Source organism: Hippopotamus amphibius, chromosome 6 (genome assembly GCF_030028045.1).
Source record: "Hippopotamus amphibius kiboko isolate mHipAmp2 chromosome 6, mHipAmp2.hap2, whole genome shotgun sequence".
NCBI lineage: Eukaryota > Metazoa > Chordata > Mammalia > Artiodactyla > Hippopotamidae > Hippopotamus > Hippopotamus amphibius.
Window position 1 is genome coordinate 119,206,642 of NC_080191.1, and position 10,193 is coordinate 119,216,834.

Sequence of the window (10,193 nt, forward strand, 5' to 3'; positions counted from 1 at the left end):
AGAACAAACATATGGACACCAAGAGGCGATAGTGGGGGGGGGGTTGGAGTGGGATGAATTAGGAGATTGGAATTGCCATATATACATTGCTAATAAGAAAAAAATATCAAATTGTACACTTTAAATATAAGCAGTTTATTGTATGTCAATTGTATCTCAATAAAAGTTCTTAAAGAAAAAAAAATAGTGCTACAATGAACTTTGGGGTACATGTATTTTTTTGAATTAGGGTTTTCATCTTTTCCAGATATATGCTCAGGAGTGGGATTGCTGGATCATATGGTAGCTCTATTTTTAGTTTTTTAAGGAACCTCCATACTGTTTTCTGTAGTGGCTGCACCAATTTACATTCCTGCCAACAGTGTAGGAAGGTTCGCTTTTCTCCTGTGTATGCTCCCTTTAATGTACTGTTAAATTTGGTTTGCTAATATTTTGTTGAAGATTTTTGCATATGTATTCTTCAGGAATATTGGCCTATAATTTTCTTTTCTTGTGGTGTCCTGGTTTGATTTTGGTATGAGGTTACTGCTCGCCTCATAAAATGAGTTTGGAAGTACTCCCTCCTCTTCTCTTTTTGGGAAGAGCTTGAGAAGGATTAGTATTAATTCTTCTTTGAATGTTTGGTAGAATTCACCAGTGAAGCCATCCAGTCCTCAACTTTTATTTTTGATTACTTTCTCAGTCTCCTTAGTACTAAATAGTCTGTTTGTATTTTCTGTCTTCCTGATTCAGTCTTGGTAGGTTGTGTGTTTCTAGGAATTTATCATTCCAGGTTGTTCATCTTTTTTGGACTTTAAGTAGTTCATAATAGTCTCTTGTGACCTTGATTTCTGTGGCATCAGTTGTCATTTCTCCTCTTTCATTTCTGATTTTATTTATTTGAGTCATTTTTTTTCCTTGATGAGGCTATTTCGCTTATCTTTAAAAAAAATAAAAGTTCAGGACTGGATGGCTTCACTTTAGTTTCATTCTTTTCTGTCAGGTTTTTCATCTTTATTTCATTTATTTCTGCTTTGATCTTTGTTATCTGCTTCCTTCTCGTAACTTTTGGTTAAGTTTGTTCTCCTTTTACTAGTTCTTTGAGGTGTAAATTTAGATTTATTTGAGATTTTTCTGGTTTCTTAATGTAGGCACATTGCTATGAACTTCCCTCTTGGAACTGCTTTGTGTTTTTAAAATTTTTTTAATTTTGAGTTTTAGTAGTTCTCTGTATGTTTTGGCTAACAGTCCTTCATCAGATACATCCTTTGGAAATATTTTCTCCTTGCTGTGGCTTATCTTCTCATTCTCTTGATGGTTGGAATATATTTTAATCCTATTTCTGTTTTGTTTTTATCCTCTTAAGACATGATTAAGCTAGCCATTATTCATTTATGTAAACCCACATAGATACCATTCTCTCTGTCCTTCTTTGTTCTGCTTTTCAGAACTTCCACTTTGGGATCACTATCCTTCTGCTTAAAGTACATCATTTAGGATTTTTTTTAGCAAACTCACTCAGTTTTTTGTTTATCTGAAATTATCTTTAGTTTGCCATCATACGGTGGAAATTTGTATAAAACAGAATTGGTATTACAAATTGTAAAGGATAGATTATTCAATAACTGCTTTGGGGGCAGTGTCTTTCAATATGAAAAAATTTCATCCCTACTTCAAAATATATACAAAAATGAAATCCTAAGAAATTAGGTATCTAAATTGGAAAAAAGTTAAATCATTAGAAAAGAGTGTAGGAAGTATCTTAATGAGCTTTATTGGGAAAGATTTTTAAAACTGACACAAAAAGTAGAGACCATGAAAGATTGTGAAATTTCACTGTATGAGAATTGTAAGGGCATGTACAATTAGACAAGTTAAAAAACAAGTGGCACACTAGAAGAAAATATTTATAAGCCATAAAACATAAAGGATGTCCTTAAGGTGCTCTGGAGCGAGGCTGCTGAGCTGCACCTGTCCACCGATACATGATTTTCTGCCAGTTCTTGGCAAAAATGGCAACCAGTGATGCTGCTCTGAAGAGACTGGAACAGAAGGGTGCAGAGGGATATCAAATTATTGAATATCTTAAGCAACAAGTTGCTCTTCTTAAGGAGAAAGCAATTTTGCAGGCAACTTTGAGAGAAGAGAAGAAACTTCTAGTTGAAAATGCTAAATTGAAGAAAGAAATTGAAGAATTGAAGCAAGAGCTAAGTAAGGCAGAAATTCAAAATGGAGTAAAACAAATACCGTTCCCATCTGGTATTCCACTGCAAGCTGACTGTGTGGTTTCTGAAAATGTGATACAGTCTATACCAATAAAAACCATATCTGCTGGTGCCAAAGAGCAGATAAAAGGAGGAGAAGGAGAAGAAGAAAAGAAGATGAAAGAGAAAATTGAAAAGAAAGGAGAGAAAAAGGAGAAAAAAACAGCAACCAGTAGCAGGAAGTGCTGACTCTAAGCCTATTGATGTTTCCCATCTGGATCTTTGAATTGGTTGTATCATCACTGCCAGAAAACACCCTGATGCAGATTCTTTGTATGTAGAAGAGGTAGATGTTGGAGAAACAACCCCAAGAACAGTTGTCAGTGGCCTGGTGGATCATGTTCCTCTTGAACAGATGCAAAATCGGATGGTTATTTTACTTTGTAGCCTGAAGCCTGCAAAGATGAGGGGAGTAGTATCTCAGGCAATGGTGATGTGTGTTAGTTCACCAGAGAAAGTTGAAATCTTGGCATCTCCTAATGGGTCTGTTCCTGGCGACAGATTTACCTTTGATGCTTTCCCTGGAGAGCCTGACAAGGAGCTGAATCCTAAGAAGATTTGGGAGCCGATCCAGCCTGATCTTTACACTAATGATGAGTGTGTGGCTACATACAAAGGAGCTCCCTTTGAGGTGAAAGGGAAGGGAGTGTGTAGGGCTCAAAATATGGCCAACAGTGGAATAAAATAAAATAAAATGCTTCAGTTATTGAAATACATTAGATAAAACAACAATGAAAAGAAATATATCTGTCATTTGTACCTGAAAACAAAAACAAAAAACAAAGGATTAGTATCTTGCATATATAAAAAATTTCAAATGAATAAAGAAAAGTCACATAGGTCTAATAGAAAAAAAACAGTTAAGGATATAAACTGACAATAAGCAGACGTAAATATATCAATGAAGAGATTTCTACTCAGTTGTATAAAGGAAGTATAACTTCTTCATTTACATAATTGACTTAATCTTCCTGAGCCTCCACCTCACTGGTATGGGGGATTTAGAGTTGGGGGATGGGGAATAGGTACATTATAAACTTTCCAGATGAATGAATCTCAGACATTTTCGGTCCTCATTCTTCTGATAACACAGGCACCTTTTTGTAAATGTTTCCCATTTGGATCCTCTCCTCCTTTCCTTGCTTCTCCTTAGGTTGGTGGCTGGGAACATGGTAGGGGGAGATTAGCCCATCTGAGTACCATCCTCCATCTTATTTTTCCGATTCTTAAATGGGAAGTAAAGGAAAAAACCCCTCTTTTCTTGGCCTTCTCTTCAACTAATGCTAAGGATTTTTACTCATAAAAGCTGAAAATCATGATATATGTGAGTGATGAGTGCTTGCATTCTCTATTCTGTCCCTCTTTTATTTTCCACATCTTACTCGTGGGTAGGAATGGCCTTTTCCTCCTTCCATTCCCATCCAGTTAGAACTCCTCAGTCCTCCCTGCACGATGATTTCTATTAAAATTTTATGTTCACTCTTCCAAACTTTGCTGTTGATATTTAAAGGTTGCTTAAGAAATTAAATGTAACTTTTCTGTCTGGAGAAAAATTAATTCTCATGACACTGCTCTAGTAATGTACTAAAAAGTGTCAGTTTTGAAACTCCAGGCTGAGAGCTAACCTCTTTAATCTAGGTTGTATCTGTCCTCCCCACTGAAAAGGTTAAAGCCATTAGACTTGATGGGTGATAAGCTGAAAGACAGTAAGACTTACAACGTATGAAAATATATCTGAGGAATGGCTAAAGATGTGATACATATTTATAATGGAATACTATTTGGCCATAAAAAAGAATGAAATAATGCCATTTGCAGCAACATGGATGCAACTAGAGATTATTATACTAAGTGAAGTAAGTCAGAAAGAGAAAGACAAATACAATATGATATCACTTATATGTGGAATCTAAAATATGACACAAATGAACCTAAGTGTGAAACAGAAACAGAATCACAGACATACAGAACAGACTGGTGGTTGCCAAGGGGGAGGGGGTTCGGGGAGGGATGGAGTGGGAGGTTGGGGTTAGCAGATGTAAGCTTTTATACATAGAATGGATAAACAACAATGTCCTACTGTATAGCACAGAGCACTATATTCAAAATCCTATGATAAACCATAATGGAAAAGAATATTTAAAAATGAATATATTTATATGTATAATTAAAAAAATTTATTTGGTTGTACCTGGTCTTAGTTGTGGCATGCATGTTGGATCTAGTTCCCCCACCTGGGATCGAACCCGGGCCCCCTGTATTGGGAGCGTGGAGTCTTAACCACTGTGCCACCAGGGAATTTCCTATATATGTATAATTAAATCACTTTGCTGTACAGCAGAAATTAACACAGCATTGTAAATCAACTATACTTCAGTTAAAAAAGAGACTATATATATGAAATGGCTTTAAAAATATTATTCCCATTACATGTAAAAATTATACTATCTTACCAATAGTTAGGAAATTACAAATTTAAAAAATGAGATGCCACTGGCAAACAATTTAAAATTTGGTGATATAGTTTGGTGAAAGATTGTTAGGGGCTGTTTAAACTGTTGCAACCACCCAAGAGAACAACTGGCACTATTAAGAAAACTGTAAATGTATATATGATGCCACCCATCAGAGGAACTCTTCCTCAGGTGCATAAAATGACAAGTATAAGGATATTTACTGCATTTTCACTTGTAAATACTAAAAACTACAGAAATAGCCATTAATAAATTAATGAAAAAATATGTGTGTATTCATATGATGGAAACAGAAATCTTTAGGAGAAATGAACTATCTATCTATCTATCTATCTATCTAAAGTGATCACTTCAAAAATAACCTTGAGGAAAAATGTAAACTGAAGAATATAATGGCAGTTATAAAAATTTAATTGTCCACAAAGCAGCATAAACATTATTTATATCTATATACATGTAGCATTCATGGTTTGACTAGAATGATACCCACCAAATTCATGATGTTATGAGAATCCTCTGGTAATGGATGGCAGGAAATGGGGATCAAAGGATTTGACTACATTATCTGTAGTAATTTCTTTATAGTGAAAAAGATTAAGGAAATAGTACTAAGAAGTAACAGCTGCCAATTCTGGGTGATACGCTCATGAACATGAAAAAATGCTCAATAATAAATTAGACCAGGGAATTCCCTGGCAATCTAGTGATTAGGACTCTGCATTGCCAAAGCCCTGGGTTTGATCCCTGGTCAGGGAACTAAGATCCCACAAGCTGGAATGTCCATGATGTGAAGCTGAGTGTGTCCTTGGATGTAGCTGTTCTTCTTGTCACACCCAAGGGGAAATAAAGCCAAAGCTTAGACTGCCATGGAATTAAAAAAATACCTATTTGATTATTTAAGTACAGGAGGATATGGCATTGTACAAACTACTTCTGTAAGGAAACAAAATCATAGCTTCCCCTTTCCTCCTTCCATTAAATATTGCTTTCACTACTTCTTTTCATTGTACTTTTGGAAATATTTCCAAAAAGTCCAATGTATTACATTTGTGCCATTTATTCATTTATTTATTCAATATGCATTTATCTTGATTACCAGCTCCATGGAAAAGTGTTAGGAAAGCAAGAAGAAAGGGAAAAAGAAAGTTGGTGATCAGACTTCATCCAAATATTCAAGACCTATATGAAGAAAGTTATAATTTCTTTACTGCTAGTAAAAGACCAGGATAAATGAAGATGTACATCAAGATGAAAAGAACCAGTATCTTGTGGTGGACAGTGTGATGCACCAACCAGAATCTTCTTCAATGAGAGTTGTTCCCATAACTGGCTTCAGCTATTTTCTGTTTAGAAACTGTCTCAGGTGAGGAAAGCTGCCTTGCCCAGAGCTATGGCCCTTCCCTGGTCTCTCACACCCAGTGACCCATGGATGAGGGAATTGGGCTATATCAGCCTAACCTGGGACAACTCTGACCAGCCATTCTAACTCTGGAGCTCCCAGTGAGGTTGGCTGAGGCTGTCGCCAAACCTCCAGCACCTCAGCTTCTCTCTCTGACCACTACTGTTTACTTTGCTTCTCTTTCACAAGAATCTTCTTAATAAATATTGTGCATGCTGAAAAAATGGTGATCAGAAGCACTTAAGAGGACACTGTGGACGTCATACAGATAAAACTATAATTACAAAGGAAGGAAAAAACCTGGAATGGAGAGAAAGAAGACATGCACGGGAAGGTGATGAAAAAGGGGATAAATCGGAAAAAAATTGAGATGAGTTTGAGGCAAGCGTAGGGTGAAACAAGAAAAGTGGAGTTGGCTGAAGGTGACAGGTGGAAGAAACAGCTCATGCAGCAGAGGCAGGGACCTAAACATCCACTGTTGGCTATTTGTAGTCTAAAAGTCCTTACCAGAATCTGCTTTTTTTTTTTTTTAATCTTTTTGCCGGTATTGATCAAGGCATTTTGCTAAAACAAACAAACAAACAAACAAACCCCCAAACTAACAAAACCAAAACAAAAACCGCAAACCGCAGCTACCCACTGACTGTGAGTGAAGATGCTGCATCTCTGAGCCGGGGCATTTGCTCACACAGAGTCTAGGTACATCACTCAGTGCCGGAAGCTGGGTAGGAAGGCATGGTGGGAGGCAGTTCACTCTGGGATCAGGCATTTCTGGCCCTTGGGCAGAGGACCACGAGGGCGGTGGGGGCGTTTGTGGGGATCGGACTGGGAGAGGGAGGTAGAGTTGGAGTGGTGAGTTCAGGAAGGGCTCCGGAAGGTGCAAATCCACGTTGTCGTAGTGCTGAGGAGAGCCGCTCTCTGGACTGGGGTTGGGCGCCCGAGGCCAGGGCTCTGGGACGAAGCCCTGGGCGTCGGGGCCCCACACCCTTGCGGCGGCGCTGCGAAGCCCAGCGACGGAGCCGGATGCAGCATCCATCGCGACCGGCAGGAACTCGGCGTCCGGATCCGCCTCCTCGTTGACCTCTTCATGGCAGGCGACCTCTGGCACAGCTGCGCAGAAGACTCCCGGCTCCAGGGCCATGTACTCCACGGGAGCGCTCAGGGAAGCGCCCCGTTCCAGGCCCTGTCTCCACGGGCCTTCCACACCCGAGCCCAGGAGGGCCTCAGGGACCAGCGTGAGGGTGAGATCTCCGAGAGACACTTGCAGCACGGACGTGGGCTCGGGCTCCAGCAGTACGTCGACGTGCCCCAGGGGCAGATGCAGGGCACAGGCGGCACCCACGACCACCATGGAGGTTAGCGCGCCCTTGGCCAGGGGTTCCATCAGGCTGTCCAGGCTGGGTGCCGCCTTGTACTCGGGCTCCTCCGTTTGGTGGCGCTTCCCAGGACTGGGTCCTCCGGGCTGCGGTTCTCGCCGGTCCGCAGGAGACGAGCTGGGGCTTCAGGACCGGCTGCCCATCACCTGACGGACGGCGCTGCGGGCCTGGCTGAGGGCTAGGAAGCGCTCGGTCCTGCACACTGTGACGGCCCGACGACAGGTGAAGCAAACAGGGGCCGGCCGGGTGAGGCGCAGGACGGGGCGATGCGGAGCGAGTCCTCAGAGCTCTGGGGTTGCCTCCCGAGAGTACTGCAGCCCAGGCTTCTAGGCGATCGGCGTCTGTCGCTGGGCTGGGCCTAGCGAATTCACATCTTCAGCTCCTCACACCGACCCAGATGCGAGCCAGATGATTAACAGCGTGGAATGTCATGTGATCTGCGACTGCCGGGAAGTCTCAGTACAAGCCCCACCTCCTGCCAGAGATAGGATCAGCGTTAGTGCAATGCAGTAGCCAGAGAGTTTTGTTTTGTTTTGTTTTTTAAAGAAAGTGTAGGGTAATACTCCTTGGATGCCCGTATGGGGTCCAGCTGCCTTTATTACTTTTATTCTTGGGAAAATAGCCAAAATACTATCTCATAAACTGCTTGCTTACTTTTAGAAGTGGCCTATGTCTCATGTCTTCTAAGATTTTCCATGAGGCTATGAAAAGCCTTTATCCCATCACCAGTCACTCCTTCCCAACCCCGCCTTTATGGTTCTTGAAATTCTTTTCACCCAGGAGACAAATAAGAAATGCCGTTTTTCTTTGGTAAAAAAAAACTTTTGAAAATATTCAAGTGAAATTGACTGCAGTTTTTACTGTTGTTTTTGGAGGCCAGGCTGTGGTGATTATTAACAGTAGCAAAACTTTATTATGAAGTTAGCCTTTGTCTTTATACTTGCTATTTGATGTGTTAGCGTGAGTGTTTAAAAAGTTAGTTTATTCAGTTCTCATTAGTGAAGCTCAGAGGAGAGAAGGAAATTTTGCAAAATTAAACACCTGGTTTGTGTTGGATTTGGGAATTAAATACAGACAAGTTTAACTTGAAAACCGAGATCTTTGACATTTTACCTATATACTTATGGCAAAAAACCCAGATGTGGAATTGCTGGGTAGTAGTGTGTAACCATAACAATGGGAGATACAGCCAAACTGATTTCTTAAATAGTTGTCCTAATTTATATTTCTGTGAACAGTGCGTAAGTGTTCCTTTTGCACCATATCCTTGCCAACACTTAGTGTGGTTAGATTTCTCAGCATTTTCCAATCTGATGGTATTTCATCATTTATACTATTTTTCTCTGATTACTTATAAGGTTGATCATTTTTTCACATGTATTGGCCACTCATGTAACATCTGTGTAATATGCGTTTATGTCTTTCGCCCATTTTTTGGATGTTATTGAGTTTTGGAACTTATTTTTTATTTATGTGTGTTGAAATTATCTTTTCCCATTTTGTGGCTTGTTTGTATTCACATTCTTTATAGTGCCTTTTGATAAGCAGAATTTCTTAACTTTAATATAGTTTCAAATGTATTAGTTTTGTTTTCTGTGCTTTGTAATTTTTGTGTATTGTTTAAGAAATACTCCCTGACCTTAGGCTTGGCCTTCGAGGACACCGTGGGAGTGGGCGCCATGGCTATGTCCGCCTAGCCTGGTTGCTGGGCTGCATCCTGGCCACAGCGTGGAGAGCGGCAAGATCACCCCTTCTTTGTCATTCTTTGAGGAAAATTAATTCTCAAGGAGAAACATCTGAACCCATCAAGCAACCCCTTAAGAAGCCAAAGTTACCAGAAGGTCGTTTTGATGCACCAGAAGATTCCAATTTAGGGAAAGAACCACTGACAGAATTTCCAGATGATGTTAATCCTGTTACCAAAAAAAAAAAAGGTGGACCCAGGGGTCCAGAACCTACCCGATATGGAGATAGGGAACGGAAAGGACGCTGTATTGATTTTTAAGCCACATATTCTTTAACTTCAGTATCTTTTTCTGATTGTGAACATCTGAATTAACTTGTTTCTCATTATTTTCTTTCTGTATATCTTTTAAGTCATCTAATTTCAATAATGTGTTTAAAAATATATATGATAGCTTTGGAAGAAAATATGCTGCTATAAATTAAGAAAGGAAATATTTCACATTAGCACATTAATTTTTTTATTTAAGCTCTTTATTGGAATATAATTGCTTTACACTGTGCCAATTTTTGAGGTACACCAAAATGAATCAGCTGTATTTATACACATATCCCGCACCCTCCCACGACTCCCTCCCACCCTCCCTATCCTGGCCCTCTAAGTCATCACCTATCATCGAGTTTGTCTCCTTATGTTATGCAGGAACTTCCCATGAGCTGTTTTACATTTGGTGGTGTATATATGTCAAAGCTACTCTCTCACTTCGTCCCAGCTTCTCCATTGCTTCCTCCCCACCCCTCCACCCTGTGTCAAGTCCGTTCTCTACATCTGCATCTTTATTCTTGCTCTGTCACTGGGTTCATCAGTACCATTTTTTTTTTTTTTTTTAGATTCCATATATATGAGTTAGCATACGGTATTTGTTTTTCTCTTTCTGGCCTACTTTGCTCTGTATGACCGACTCTAGGTCTATCCACCTCATTACAAATAACTCAATTTCATTCTTTTTTTATGGCT

The 10,193-nt window shown here is 39.8% G+C and overlaps 1 protein-coding gene and 2 pseudogenes across 1 annotated transcript; 2 read left to right on the forward strand and 1 right to left on the reverse strand.

Moving 5' to 3' along the window:
• The first annotated feature begins 1,883 nt into the window (after nt 1-1,883).
• On the forward strand, nt 1,884-3,000 carry LOC130855698 (aminoacyl tRNA synthase complex-interacting multifunctional protein 1-like; annotated as a pseudogene).
• A 3,715-nt stretch (nt 3,001-6,715) lies between these two features.
• On the reverse strand, nt 6,716-7,635 carry LOC130855872 (proline-rich protein 23A-like; annotated as a pseudogene).
• Nucleotides 7,636-9,116: 1,481 nt separating this feature from the next.
• LOC130855873 (succinate dehydrogenase assembly factor 4, mitochondrial-like) lies at nt 9,117-9,497 on the forward strand (the record flags this gene model as incomplete). Its single annotated transcript, XM_057739899.1, has 1 exon — nt 9,117-9,497. A coding segment is annotated over one exon (381 nt), but the record flags the coding sequence as incomplete, so codon positions are not given.
• Nucleotides 9,498-10,193: the final 696 nt, after the last annotated feature.